The sequence below is a fragment of the Miscanthus floridulus genome, chromosome 1 (genome assembly GCF_019320115.1).
Source record: "Miscanthus floridulus cultivar M001 chromosome 1, ASM1932011v1, whole genome shotgun sequence".
Lineage (NCBI taxonomy): Eukaryota > Viridiplantae > Streptophyta > Magnoliopsida > Poales > Poaceae > Miscanthus > Miscanthus floridulus.
In genome coordinates, this window is record NC_089580.1 from 128,177,957 (window position 1) to 128,193,669 (window position 15,713).

At 43.6% G+C, this 15,713-nt stretch overlaps 1 protein-coding gene across 1 annotated transcript; it reads right to left on the minus strand.

Moving 5' to 3' along the window:
* Positions 1 to 7,681: 7,681 nt before the first annotated feature.
* On the minus strand, positions 7,682 to 8,565 carry LOC136493203 (putative expansin-A30). The gene is made up of 2 exons (XM_066489268.1): positions 8,412 to 8,565; positions 7,682 to 8,313 (listed from the first exon to the last, which is right to left on the minus strand). The coding sequence occupies exons 1-2, from the start codon at positions 8,563 to 8,565 to the stop codon at positions 7,682 to 7,684; spliced, it is 786 nt and encodes a 261-aa protein (XP_066345365.1).
* Between the last annotated feature and the right edge of the window lie 7,148 nt (positions 8,566 to 15,713).

Genomic DNA, 15,713 nt, shown 5'->3' on the forward strand with positions numbered 1-15,713 from the left:
GGGGCTTAAATAGAAGCCCCCATGAAATAGAGCCGTTGTACCCCTTCACTGGGTACTCTGCGCTCTGACCGGACGCTCCGGTCCACTTGACCGGACCCTGGGCTCAGCGTCCGGTCCACAGATGGACGCCATGTGTCATCGCCTTCAAACGCTATTTGTCAGATTCCAACGGCTATGACGCTGACCAGACGCAGCAGCTTCAACTGACCGGACGCTAAACCCCCAGCGTCCGGTCGTTTCTAGTAAGGTACCGACCTCGACCGAATGCATCCGGTTAAAACTGACCGAACGCTGGAACCTCAGCATCCGGTCGAGTACAGTAAGGGTCGAAACCTGGTTTTCCTCGACTGGACGCGTCTGATCCACCTCGACCGGACACAGCCAGCGTCCGGTGGTAAACCCTAGCCACTGTACCGATAGTCAACGCGACCGGACGCAGGCAGTCAGCGTCCGGTGCTTCTGGATTCAGCGTCCGGTCACTGGACCGACGCTGGCATCAGCTCTGTTCTACTTCTATCTTCCCCACCCTTGTTTCAATATGCCAACCACCAAGAATTTGCATCCGGCGCAATAGAAAATAGGCATTTCATTTTCCCGAAAGCGCCAAGGGACCCAAACCCATCTCAACCCTGCAAACACCTTGTGCACATGTGTTAGCATATTTTCACAAATATTATCAAGGGTGTTAGCACTCCACTAGATCCTAAATGCATATGCAATAAGTTAGAGCATCTAGTGGCACTTTGATAACCGCATTTCGATACGAGTTTCACCCCTCTTAATAGTACGGCTATCAAACCTAAATGTGATCACACTCTCTAAGTGTCTTGATCACCAAAACAAAATAGCTCCTACAAGTTATACCTTTGCCTTGAGCTTTTTATTTTCTCTTTCTTCTCTTCAAGTTTAAGCCCTTGATCATCTTCATGCTATCACCATTGTCATGTTATGATCTTCATTTGCTTCTCTACTTGAAGTGTGCTACCTATCTCATGATCACTTGATGAACTAGGTTAGCACTTAGGGTTTTATCAATTCACCAAAACCAAACTAGAGCTTTCAACGTCCCTTCCAGCAAGTTAACTTTCTCTACATTGCACTAATTCCAAGCAAGCTTGTAGCTTTGTATTTTGTTGTTATCTATTACGTTGGATTGAATACTAACATTCCACATTACACATGAATGTGTATCACTATGTTGTGCTCTCGTGGAGCTGCAACTACCTCCACTCCTACATGAATATTAGTATAGCAGATACATTTGTAGCTAGTTGCTACCTTTGCACTTCTCTCATAATTACATTGGCTAGCTAGTATGCTATGTCTATACGGTTCTTGTTAAACTAAGGAATATTTTGCTTTCATTGTATCGCATGCATAAGCGATAGATTGGTCTGGGGTCAAGTAGCCTAAGATCAGGGGGAGTTGGTTAATCTAAAAGGGCCAATCTGAAATTGGCTAAATAGAGAAGTGACCCACTTGAATGAAGTGAATTATAGTGGAAATTGAGTTAATAGATAAAACACTTAATGATGATTTAGGATTTTTGAAGAAAATACATTTGGGGAATTTTGTATTAACGGCAATTAGAAATTTCTAGAAGAAATTCCATATGAATCTGAATGTTGCATATTTTATATATTTGAAGTATATGATCCATTTTTATGTATGAGTACTTAGATTAATTATTTGGGCTAAACAATAAAGAAGCTAGACAATGAAATAGTATTCTAAACTATGATATATGCAAATCAGGGAAAGAACACCACAGAGTTTATAAGAATGATGAACATTCTTTATTGCACTTTATGTTTTCTAGCTCACTGCATATAATGTATAATAACCCCCATATTTAAATATACACGTGAATATTTTTTATAAAATTTCATCATAGCATATATGAATGGGCCTCCGCTTGTAGTTGAAGATGCATGAATTTGATTATTTTAAGCCCATGATAGAGGATATCTTTTGAGGTATGCTATTAAAGATCTAATATTGGCATTAGGGGGAAGAGCCTATTTTGAATGTCAAATATTATTTCCACAGAAGAAAAATAATCTAAAGAAAATATTCCTCGAAGCTTGAAGCAGGAACAATACCACGCACTAAATCAAACAATAGTTTAACTAATGCTCTTATGAAGCATGAAGCGGAGCATATGCCAGATATTTTTGAAAAATGAGAGGAGTAACTTGAAGTTATAAACCAGATGTTGTGTTTACTAGAAGTAAACTAAATATTATATACTATCAAGCTAAAATCTATGAGGACACCTGTGGATTCTAGTTTAATGTATACTTGTCAAATGAAATAAGAACAAACTCCTCCATTCTCATGAAGAGAACACCTCATGAAGAAGGTTAAGCACCTCATGAAGAGGATCATCATGAACATGAAATTCAACACACTAAGCGCGCGCATCATAGTGTTGGGTACGTAGAACAATAAATTATCGCTTGTTTCGGAAATGACAAAGAGATAGGATAATCTCACATTATGAGAATATTGGGAGAAAATAATAGTTGTCGACAACGCTACCTATATAATTGCAAATGTTTCTTTTATAATAACCTAGATCCGAAAAACAAAGTCCATGGCAAAGTCGCCTATAGCGATTATATCGGGTCAATGAAGAAAGCAATTAAGGTTGAATCTCTTACTAAGAAGAAATAAATGTTTTGCTATATCTCTAGCAAATGAAATGAATGAATATGAAATATGCAGTTAATAAGTGGATTATGAAGATCCATATAGTTCTTGAAGAATATAAATCACAACATATGAAAATTAAATCCCATACAAAGTATTAAAAAGTCTAAGGTATAATATATTCCTGAATGAATATTAAAGTCTCAAGAAGAGCATATCCTAGAAGGAACAGTCATCGAATGACTTTATAGTGAATAGCACTATCTCATTGTGTATATCACATAATAATCTCTCATGTAGTAGAGAATATATCTCATAAAAGAGAAATGTTATTCACTAAGAATGAGAACATCCTTTAAGGATTTAATCCATGAATGATTTACCAGTCGATTCTTGAAAAACATCATTAATCCTGAAAGTGAATGTAGGCCCGAGAAAAAGAAAATGAGCAATCCTAAATACCATGAAGGTGTCATACAAACACTTAGAAAGTGTATATTGTAAAGCTAGCAACGAAGTTTTGATATCCTCTAAATATCATAGAAGGTATAAGAATAATGGTGATTTTGACAATTGAATTATCCCCTAAATACCAAATGTAAGACTGAATTTATTATTTAGTGGTACAATCAAAATCCCAAAGATTTATAGAGAATATAATTTAAAAATCCACTAAAGAAGAATTAGAGAAGTATTCAAATTCTAAGTATAAATTTGATACACTATCTAGAAGATATTGAATATTGTAAACTATTTACCACATAATCCTCTAAAAGGATTTATTATCCTGAAGGATAAATTTTATTTGTTTTACACAACTAATAAGTGGCTATTTATACATGAAGCATATTGCTCTTGTTTACTCATATTATAATTCATAGAAGAATTGCAAGCCAATATTTTAAAAGATGTAGTATTATGGTACTACATACCATTATTAAGCAAACATTTATGAAAAATATGGTTTGAACAATGATGTTCAAAGGATGGCTTTACGAGGGAGACCAATTTATTTGAATCTACCTTGAAGGTAATTCAACCACTAGAATTATCAAGATCAAATAGATCATATTTGCTAAAAACGTTGAAGTTTATATATTTATCATGAAGATAAATATCTATTCATAAAGAATAGAATATCCTAAAGAATACATGACTAAGAAGGTTAAATGTTGTACTCTTTTTTCTATGTGAGTTTTTACTTGAAGATTTCTCACACAAGGTTTTTAATGAGACAACATGTGCAATGCAATTAACGAATGCGATGTACTCTTTTCTCCAAGAACCATTTTTTCCACTAGATTTTTGGATGAAGTTTTTAATGAGGCATGTGCATATCGTGGTAATCGTCCAAGGGGGGTGTTGTAAAACACACGGACTCTATCCTAGAAAGAAAGGAGAAGGAGAAATCCTAATCCTAGTCCGTTTGTATGTGGGCTCTTATCAAACTCTTAGACCTTGGCAGGACTATATATACGCGGGAGCTTTATATTGTAATTACCATTATTGAGAGAAATAAAGAATAGTCTTCCTATCTCTTATGTCTATGTATTTTACTTTCATCTACTATGTTGATCATGAGTAGATCATGAGACACAGAGAGAAAAAATTCCAAACCACTGGCATCATGTTTTATAACAGTTGTGTCAAGGCCCAGAATGTTGGGAGGTCCATCGGAGCAAAAACTCATTCATTATTCAGGTGACCTTTGACTGCAAATCACTTTATTTACTACCAACTAGATATTTGTGTAATATCTGTTGTTAAATCACTCGGGGATCCAAAGGCCAAATCACTCGGGTATCCAAAGGCCTCTCATATCACGCAACCTCAAACATGGAAAAATTACAAACTTATACTTTCCCAGGAGCTTAGCTCCCAATCCAATCCAAAGCCGTGACCAGGCCCAGTCCTGTGAATCTAGTGACCTGGAGCGTAGCTACAAAAATGGGCCCGCCTTTAATATAACTCTAATAATATAATGATGTTTCAAATAAATATAATATATGATTTTTTTTTATTCTTGTGATTGTATGAAGTCTTCTATCCCTTTCTTCTTTTTTTGTTTTCTTACTTCCACATGCATGCTTTTTGGGCAACATGAGTTTACTATAAATTTAGAAATTAGAAAGTAATTTAAGAAAATTATACAATACTCAATTTAGTTTCGGAATTTCAGAAAATTCAATGTGGTACTAAACATGCGTGCTCCACCGTAAGGGACTCCTAAATCCCAAATCTAAATAATATATACTTGACATACATACACAAGCACAATCAAGGGGCTTAGGGACAATTTCTTACCTGCGTTGCATCCGTACGTACGCAGACCGGGAACTGACAGTGGGCCGGCGGCCGGTCACTGGTTCTAGTTGTTGCCGCGAGCACGCGATGCCGACGCACCACCGCGCACGCGCAGTCTCACAGAGTCGCAGGTCGCAGCGGGAAAGAAGGCAGTCGCAGCCGCACGGCGGAAGTGCAGAACGCGGAGTCGCCGATGCGGAAGCCAATTAGCTGAATCGACGCGAGGGAAGATAAATTGGCAGCCACGTACATGCCTTTCTAGCTTGCTGGGCTCTAGCTTTGGAGGTTGGAGCCATAGAACGAATATACTATACCTAGGCCTCGTTCACTTTGCAAAAAAATAAACCCGATAAATAGTACCATTTTCGTCTTATTTGGCAAATATTGTCCAATCATGGACCAACTAGGCTCAAAAGATTCATCTCGTGATTTCCAACTAAACTATGTAATTAGTTATTTTTTTTACCTACATTTAATACTCCATGTAAACGACTAAAAATTGATATGATAAAAAGAAAGTGAAAAAACTTGAAATTTGGATGGTATCTAATCAAAGCCCACTTACGTATCTGGGGTCAGGCCCCTTAGCGTCGAGGGCCCTGTTAGGCCGCACAGCTCCAACCCCCCAAGGCCCCGTGACACACGCAATCACTTATTTAATTGTAAAAAAAGGACAGACACAAAGCAACGAATGCTCCACAGCTGGCACAGCGCATTACCGTTCCTGGAGCACAGGGGGGCGCGGGCATACCGCCGCGCGTCCGGTGCGCTGCGCACACAGCAGGCCACCTCGGGCCGCCTGGGGACGCGTCCCAGCGAGGAGTGGAGCAGCCGGATGTGGTGGCCCCCAGCGGCGGCCGTCGACGCGGCGAAGAGGCCCGAGTCCTCGCCAGCCGCGGCAGCGGAGGATGAGGTGGAGGCGGCCATGAGGAGCATCGAGTGGAGGGACGGCCGCGGCGGCATCACGGGGCGCCGGGTAGGGTTCCGGCAACCTGGTTGGTCAGGGGGTGCGGCCGGAGCGGAGCATAGCAGGAGGGTTTGGGGGTGGGGGCGTTGGTGAAGAAGAAAGAGGGGCGGAGCAGAAGAGGGGTTTTGGGGTTTTTGGTTTTGGACATCGGCCGCCGCTCGTGAGGCACTACGTCATGTCACGTATCCACTTTAATCTATTTGTTGCAGTGGAATGAAATAGAATTTAGTTTAATTCTATTTTAATCTATTTTACCATAAATAGATTAAGATAAATACATGTGTATCAAACAAGATTTTACGAGAGGTTTTTGCGGTGTCTTACGAGCGGGTCCCACTGTCTAGTGAGGGATGGTAGGCGCGAACGAAAGATATCTGCTTGCTGTCAGAATCTTTGCTACGTTTTTTTAGCCCTCGTTTAGTTCGCGAAATTTGGAATTTGGGGCTACTGTAGCACCTTCGTTTTTATTTGGCAAATAGTGTCCAAACATTGACTAATTAGGCTTAAAACGTTCGTCTCGCAATTTTCCACCAAACTGTGCAATTAGTTTTTCTTTTCGTCTACATTTAATGCTCTATGCACAGGCCGCAAACATTCGATGTGACAGGTACTGTAGCAACTTTTTGAAATTTGGGGGTGAAATAAACAAGGCGTTAGTACTATTTTTCCCTGTGCCCGTGCACTGGCGTCACAATTTTTTTATTTGAGCTTCGCGTGAGCTCCCACGACTTCATATGGGACGCGAATAAGTGGATCTGGTCTTGTGTCGCACGGAGGTGTGAGCTTAGAGTGTAGTACGATTCATATGGGATGCGGACGCGTTAACATGGGTCAAAGATTTTGTATCACCGACTAATAATGATTTTAATTTTTAGGTGTAGAGATTAGAATATATAGAATGCGTCGCCCTATAGATAGCCCTGGTTTAGTCGGAGAAATTTGGATTTTGGGTTACTGTAGCATGTTCGTTTTTATTTGGCAAATAGTGTTCAAACATGGACTAATTAGGCTCAAAACGTTCGTCTCGCAATTTCCCACCAAACTGTGCAATTAGTTTTTCTTTTCGTCTACATTTAATGCTCTATGCACGGGCCGCAAATATTCGATATGACAGGTACTATAGCAACTTTTTAGAAGTTGGAGTGGAACTAAACAAGGGCATAGTACATAACCACAAGCTTTGGAAATTCGTGCACCTGTCATTCATCAACAACCATGACAGTTGACGGGTTTCCAATTTGACAATAAATTCTCATCTTGCTTTCGAATGTAACACTCAGGCGTGTTTAATTCCTAAAAAGTTTTCTTAAAAAATGCTACAGTAGCAATCACATCGAATCTTATGATACGGGTACGACGCATTAAATATAGACGAAAAAAAACTAATTGCACAGTTTGATTGGAAATCGCGAGACAAACGTTTTAAGCCTAATTAGTCCATGATTGAACACTAATTGCCAAATAAAAACGAAAATGCTACCGTAGCCAAAATTCCCAAATTTCACGAACTAAACACACCCTCGATTTACATCAACAATGCTCGCGTCAAACCCTCTGCTCTCATGGACGGGGGCAACGCGCGATGGCCAGCACAAGACGTGCTCGCTCTTCGACTTCGAGTGAAATGAAACTATGAAAGCAAGTACTAACTCCTACGATTTTTAAAATGAAACTACGAAAGCAGAGCAGAAACAGAGCAGAGCGTTGACAGCCCCTACAGCTTCAGTCGCAAAACGGCGTGATCTGTTGGCCTCGCTCTCAGGAGAAGTTCACGCGGGCCTGGTACGTGAGCCCGAGGCACCAGTTGGCCGGCGCGACGTTGGTGGAGACGATGGTCTGCCGGGTGGTGTAGGAGGTGACCTTGAAGCTGAGCGCCTGGCCGCCGAGCTGCGCGAACGCCTGGTACGCGGCGCCCCAGTTATGGCTCATCCGTATCCACGCGCACGCGGCGCCGGTCTTGACCCACATCGCGACGACGTCGCCGGCGCCGCCGACGTTCATCACGTAGGCCAGCAGCCAGTAGGGGTTCCCCTGGAGCGCGAAGCGGAGGCCGCCCCTGCGCACGCAGGGCACCCCGCGGTACATGACGGGCACGATGCCCGCGCGCCACTGCGCCATCTTCATGAAGGCCGGCTTGGAGAGGTCGAAGTGGGTGCGGGGCGGGTTGCACCACCCGCCGTTGTTGGAGTCCTGCGCCCAGTTGGGCGGGCACAGGTTGGTGGCCGTCACCGTGATCACCGGCGAGCCGCTGTAGCACCAGGGGGACCCCGTGCACCGGATCTGGTAGCACGTCCCGCACCCGTGCCCGTCCTTGAACAGCGTCGTGCTCAGCGCCGCCGTGTCCGTGCCGTACCCGGTCGCGTACAGGTTGCCATACCCGCACGCCCCGCCTGTGGGAAAACGTCCCCCCGCCCGTAAGAGAAAGGACAAAATGGCAAGAGGAAACGAGCGTGGCAGTGCAATGCCGCCCGCGATGTGAGCAACGTACCCATGGTCTCCGCTGCGGTCTCGTCGCCGTAGAACGTGGCGTGCGCCGGAGTCCACTGCATCGCCGTGAACCGCGCGTTCGCCGTAGTGGCCGCACATAGCAAAGCGATGGTGACAAGGGCCAAGAAGGCTGTGCCTGTGGAGGGAGAAGCCATTACTCCTCTGCTTTGTTTTCGTTCGTCGTGTTGTACTGTTCTTTGCCTAAGGCAGTTGAGCTCTGCAGACAATGCAAGGGGCGAGTGTATTTATAGCTTGCGCTGGATCAATCAGAGAGGAATCCGGTGATGATTGGGACAACACATTGTTCACGACGACCTCCCGCAAATCCGCAACGACGTGCACGCACACCGGCGAGATATGGAGATTGGCACGGTGCACCGCCCATACGTGCGGGCAAGAAACAGGGCTGTACCCTTAGAGCAAGTATAATAGCAGGCTGTAAGTCGACTAAATGCTGAGGTGGAGGAGAGAGGGGAGGAGAGAGAGGAGAAGCGGGCTGTAAGCTTACAGCCGGCTTAGGCACAAGAACCAAAAAAGTCTGTGAGAGAGACAAGTGGGCCATGTATTAACTGTAAAGAGCCAACTACTATACGAGTGGGCTGAGAAAAGGCTACAATGAACCTTACAGCCAGCAAACCGGCTGTATTATTAGCCTTGCTCTTATATTCTATCGGTTTTTTGCCGGTACGGCTGATTGGATACTGCGAGTGTGTCTTCTAACTGAAAGTTTTTTTACTCGAATACGCAAAACGTTAAGTAGAAGAGCTTAAACAGACATACAACGTGCTTCTATCGAGCGCCGAAGGATGTTGGCCTAACACAACCGTAGCTGGACCATCCTAGCAAAATACATTTTGTTTCGATATTACATAAAAGGAAACAACCAAAATCGACGCAGCGGTGCGACCTAGGAGGTGGCCTTGCGTATTCGCAACTTTCTGGACGAGCCCTTTCCAACGGCCAGCAAGAGCGTGTCCATCGCCTCGGCCTCCGACGCGATCAGATTGCCATCGAAGAGTTTGTCAAAGGCCTCCACCTCTGACGCTGATGGCGCTGATGGACCCCTGATGTTGCCAAAACGCTGCATGATCAGCACCTCATCTCGTTTAGAAGTAGGTACTCGCAACAGGCTCTGAGCCGCCAACCGCCTGCTCCGCCACGGCAGCACAGGCTTAGCATGCGGCTGCTTGGGAGGCTCACGAATCAGCGGAGAGTCCCTCGTACACACCACTGCCTTGGTGAAGTTATCGAGGCGACGCTTGAAGGAGGCATCGTCGTCAACTGTCTGGTGGGTGTCCCCTGGCGACATACTGGGTCCGTGTGCACCGGACCGAAGCAGCCCTCTTCGCCCATCGTGGGCGCATCAACGCCCTAGGGGTCGTCAAACACCAACCGCTTTGGCGTGACATGTGACTGCCCCTATTGAGGCGACACCGGGGGCGAGGTGGGGCGCGGGGGTGGTGTCAGCCGCGTCGAGTCGGCATGCTGGGACGGCGTCTGCGTGCAAACACATGTGACCACCGTATGGGCCTTGTCCTCCAGTTGGGTGACCGGTGGAGGCCACGTGACGACCCGACTGCTAGCGAGCGAAGCCGCGAGCTCCACCAGCATCGGGTCCTCCGTGATATTGCGATCAACTGTGGCGTCCATGTGCGGCGTCAGCGTCAGCGGGTTGAGCTCTGAAAGTGCATTTGCTCCCTATGTGGGTTTTGGTGTATTGATGACATCCAAATTATGGACTAATGTGATCTTAATGAGATATGTTGCAGCTATTAGTCCCATGAAAGATTCAAAGAGTTGATAAAGATGAAATGGTATCCCTCAATTCTTGAAGTTGTAAAGGCGGACGAATTCAAAACGATCTCCAAAGGTTTTAATTTTGTTTTTGAGTTTAGGATCCGCCGCACTATAAAGAGGGATGCAAGTTTAGTTGGTCTGAGGAAGATAGAGTGCTCAAGCATTTAACTAAAATCAAAAGTGTGTCACTCTAGCACTTCACGAGCACATAGATTTTTTTCTGTGACTTTCGGTGTCGGAAGTCCCGACCTAAGCCAGGAGTCCTGGCACCTGTGCTTCTGACTGCTCGCTGTCTGTGCACGTCGGAAGTCCCGACGTTCACCGGGAGTTCCGACCGTCGGAAGTCCCGACGTTCGCCGGGAGTTCCGACACTGACCTGACCCAAGCCGGGAGTCCCGGCCTCAGCTGTGCTGGCTGTTTGATTAACTGTGCTCGTCGGAAGTCCCGACGTTTGCCGAGAGTTCCGACACTGACTTTCACCAGTGGACTTCTGACTCGTTGTGAACAGTGTTTTCTGTTGTAGTCGGAACTCCCAGGATCTGCGTCGGGACTTCCGACGTAGATCTGAACGGTTGGATTTTCACTTGGAGTATAAATACTCCTCTCTTCACTTCTAACCGTTACGGACTCATTTCACAGTTGACTCACTTCGTGCTGAACAGCTCCCAAGCAACACAAGCACCCCTCTCCTTCCTCCCCTGCTCTCATCTTCGATTCCCTTAGGTTTTGAGTGAAAGGAGAGTGGATTAAGTGAGAGCATCACTTTGGAAAGCTTGAGCACTTGATTTCTTCGTCAAGCCGGTTGATTTTGCGTCTATTACTCTTGGGGCTTTGCCCCTAGCCAGCTAGGCGTTGCCCTAGAGCTTCTATCTTGTGGAAGAGCCTTGGGAAGTTTGTATCACCCTTCGATTTCTTAGTGGAAAGCTCAAGTGACCTTTGTGGTCGCTTTGAGAGAGGCAAGGAGGTGGAAAAGACTCCGACCTTAGTGGTCACCTCAACAACGAGGACGTAGGAGCTCCTTTGTGGGGTTGCCGAACCTCGAGATAAATTCTTGTGTCCCGCGTGCTTGTTGTTGTTGTGATTGTTTGAGATTACTTGTATGTGTTTGTCTCTTTGTCTCCAAAATTTCCATTTTAGGGTTTGGACTCGATCTACGGTTTGGAGGCATTACGGCGTCAAGGGAGTGACCCAACATCTTCACCAAACCACTAGGAAGTAAGGTTGTAAGTTTATTTATCCGCAAAGTTAAATTTGGCACTGCTTTTGTAGTTCACGTAGGCGTCGGAACTTCTGACAACATCGGGAGTTCCGACCCAAACGTCGGGACTTCCGACAGTGGCTAACAGATTTGAACTTAGCATTTGCAGTAAATTTTTAGATACGCCTATTCACCCCCCCCCCCTCTAGGCATTGTTAGATCCTTTCAATTGGTATCAGAGCAAGGTCTTCTCTTTACGTTTCACCACGTGAGAAGAAACAATGTCGGAGACCGACAAGATGCAAGCCGTTGCCGTCGAAATGGCCAAGAAAATAGCTGAAGAGTTGATGAGTACTCAAGTCAAGCTCTTTCAAGATGAAATGAAAAAGATGCAAGATGAAATGAGCAAGTTGAAGGAAGAATTGAGCAAGAAGGTTGATGATGCAATAAGTGGCAAGAATGATATTAGTGACAAGAATGAAGCAAACAAAGATGCCGCTAGTGATATTGGAGCCGGTGAGCATGCTCATGGAAAAGGAATATATTCACACATGAGTTTTGACTATGGACAAATCATGAAAAGTTCAACACTCCATACTCCGTCCGTCAATATTGGCAAGCCACCTCACTTTGATGGAACAAGATACACCGATTGGTCTTACAAGATGAAGATGCATCTAATAGCCGCAAGACTTTGGGAAGTTATGGATGTTGGTGTGATGATTCCTACCAATGAAGATAGAGAGATAACTCCGGAAGAAGTGCACAACCTTCATCAAAATGCACAAGCCGTAGCATTGCTTGTGTCAAGCTTAGCTCCGGATGAGTTTAGAAAAGTAAATGGAATGGAAAGTGCAAAGCAAATTTGGGATACTTTGAAAGTATCATTTGAAGGAGATATAAGTGTGAGGAAAGGCAACATAGAGTTACTTCATGGTGAATTGGAAAGATTTGTATTCTTGCAAAATGAAACAACACAATCCATGTTTGATAGGCTCATGGCATTGGTCAACCGCATAAGAGCTCTTGGTAGCAACGAATGGGATGACAACAAAGTTGCGAGAAAGATGTTGAGAACCTATATAGCCAAGAACAACATGCTAGCGTCCGTGATCATGGAAAGGCCCAGTTATGATGAGATGACACCTCAAGAAGTTCTTTTAAAGCTCAAGCATCATGAGTGTCTAGATGAAGATGCAATCAATGCTCACAATCAAAATCCTAATGCAATGGGATTCAACAAGAGTGTCGCCCTTAAAGCAACTCAACAACATGAAGGTCAAGTTTCAAGTCAAGAAAAGAAGAAGAAAGTGAAGGATGATTCCTCAAGTGGAGAAGAAGATTCCGATGCGGAGGTTGCATTTGTGATTAGAAATCTTAGAAAGTTTATGAAGAAAAAAAGCAATCGCAAGACCTATGGTGATGGTAAGAGAAGGTTCAAAAAGAGATTTTGCTATGGATGTGGTCAAGTTGGTCACTTCATAGCCGATTGTCCTAATGAGAAAAAGAAGCACAAGCATGACAAGGATGAAGATAAGAAGAACAAAGGCAAGAAGAGAGGTGAAGCTCATATTAGGGAAGAATGGGAGTCAAGTGATAGTAACTCAAGTGATGATGAGAAGAAGAAGAAGGGAGCTGCAAACATCACCGTCCACCACTCTTCTTCACCGACCATGATCTTCCCCTACTCAACTTCACCACCAAAGCTCTTCGCCAACCTATCTTCACCACCGAGGCTCTTCTCCAACCTCATCGACAACGACTACTACACTCCAACTTGTCTCATGGCAAAAGGGGAGAAGGTACATACTACACCCGTTTCCTCTAGTGATGAGTATGATAGTTGTGATGATAACATAGAAGAAATTGAAGCAACCATGATAAAGAAATTTGGTAAAAAGGCATTCACTAAAATAAAAATGCTAATGAAGAAATTAGAGAAGAGGGATAGATGCTTAGAGTTGCAAGGAGATATAATTACTCAAGAGAGAGAGAAAAACCTTGCACTTGAAGCATCTATCACCGAGGAAAAGATGAAGGTTGAGAAGTTAACCGTTGAATTGTCTTTAGCCAATGACTCAATTGGGAAATTGACTAAGGAACATTCCTCGGTTAATGATCAAATAGCTAGCCTTAAGAATGAAAAGAGTATAGCTCAAGAAAGCCTCACAAGCTTGAAAGAAAAATATCAAAATCTTGAGCTAAACTATAGTACTCTTTGGGCTAGCACTTCAACTTCTCCTAAGGCAACCGAAGTCTCTAATGTCTCCACTAGTGATGGTTGTAAAAGATGCTATAAAATTGATGTAAATGCATATGCAACTAACCTTGTTGAGTTAGAGAAGAAAAACAAGGAGATTCATAGGTTGGAGATGATATTGAAGAATGGGTGTAAGTGTCAAGAGCAATCTAACAAGACTATATACAAGTCATCAAGGCACCCATCAATCAAGGAAGGCATTGGCTACAATAGGTATGATGGAAAGGCAAATGGAAGGAATATAATAAATGGTGTGCCTTGTGTGAAGTTCAACAAGGGCGTTGCTCTTGATGAGCTTATATGCAAGGCGAACAACAAGGTATACATTCCAAAGATTCAACCTACAAATACCAAGACAATCAAGACAAAGCAATCCGATGTCCTCAAGCCACAAGCACCACTTCCACGGTGCTATGCTAGTGACTATATGTGTTGTTGGGGCAAGGATGGCAAGATTGTGGTTAAGTATGTTGGTGCCCAAAAGAGAAAGGAAATTATGAGGAGTGTTTGGGTGCCCAAGTTTTATGTGACTAACCTCTTAGGACCCAAATCTTTTTGGGTACCTAAAACAAAAGCATAATTTGTTTTTGTAGGAATATTCCTCCGGTGGAACAAGTTGGGTATTGGATAGTGGATGCACAAATCATATGACCGGAGAGAAGGACATGTTCACATCATTTCAACCAAGTCATGATCAAAGTGGAAATATTGTGTTTGGTGACAATGGAAAAGGTGAAGTACTCGGTTTGGGTAAAATTGCAATATCAAATGATAATTCCATTTCCAATGTCTTACTTGTGAATTCGTTGAGATACAATTTGTTGTCCGTTTCACAACTTTGTGAGATGGGTTACAATTGTCTCTTTACGGATAAGGGTGTGGAAGTCTATAGAAGGGAGGATTCCTCTATTGCATTTACGGGTCATTTAAAGGGGAAACTCTATCTAGTTGATTTCACATCAAATAGAGTAAATCCCAAGACTTGTTTAATGGCAAAATCTAGCATGGGTTGGTTATGGAATCGCCGACTTGCCCATGTTGGGATGAGGAACTTGGCCAAACTTCAAAAAGGCGAACACGTCCTTGGACTAACAAATATTTCTTTTGAGAAAGATAGGATTTGTAGCGCATGCCAAGCGGGAAAACAAGTTGGAGCTAAACATCCCATCAAGAATGTTGTGACAACCGAAAGGCCATTGGAGTTGCTTCACATGGACATATTTGGACCCGTCGCTTATATAAGCATTGGTGGTAACAAATATGGCTTTGTAATTGTTGATGATTATTCTCGTTTCACTTGGGTATTCTTTTTGCGTGAAAAGAGTGAAGTCCAAGGAATCTTCAAGAAGTTTGCTAAAAGAGCCCAAAATGAGTTTGATGTCAAAATCAAGAGAGTTAGAAGTGACAACGGGACGGAGTTCAAGAACACCAACATTGAAGAGTTTCTTGATGTAGAAGGAGTCAAGCATGAGTTTTCGGTTCCATACACTCCACAACAAAATGGTGTTGTGGAGAGGAAGAACCGAACGCTCATAGAAGCCGCAAGAGCAATGTTGGATGAGTACAAGACCCCAACTAATTATTGGGCGGAAGCGGTCAACACGGCATGTCATGCCATTAACCGCTTATATCTTCACAAGATAAGAGAAAAGACCGTCTACGAACTTCTAACCGGTAAAAAGCCTAAGGTGCACTACTTTAGAGTTTTTGGATCCAAGTGTTTCATACTTAACAAGAAATCCAAAAGTTCTAAGTTTGCACCAAAGGTTGATGAAGGTTTCATGCTTGGTTATGGTACTAATGAACATGGATATCGTGTTTTCAATAAAACCACCGGTTTAATTGAAATTGCGGTAGACGTGACTTTTGATGAAACCGACGGCTCTCAAAAGGAGCAAGTCAATGTTGAGAATGTAGGTAATGAGGAAGCCCCATATGAAGCAATCAAGAAGCTTGCTATTGGTGAAGTGAAGCCCGTTGAAGACGAAGATGAAGACCATGTTGTGCGTAATGATCTTGATCCAACCATTCATCATGTTTCATCAAAT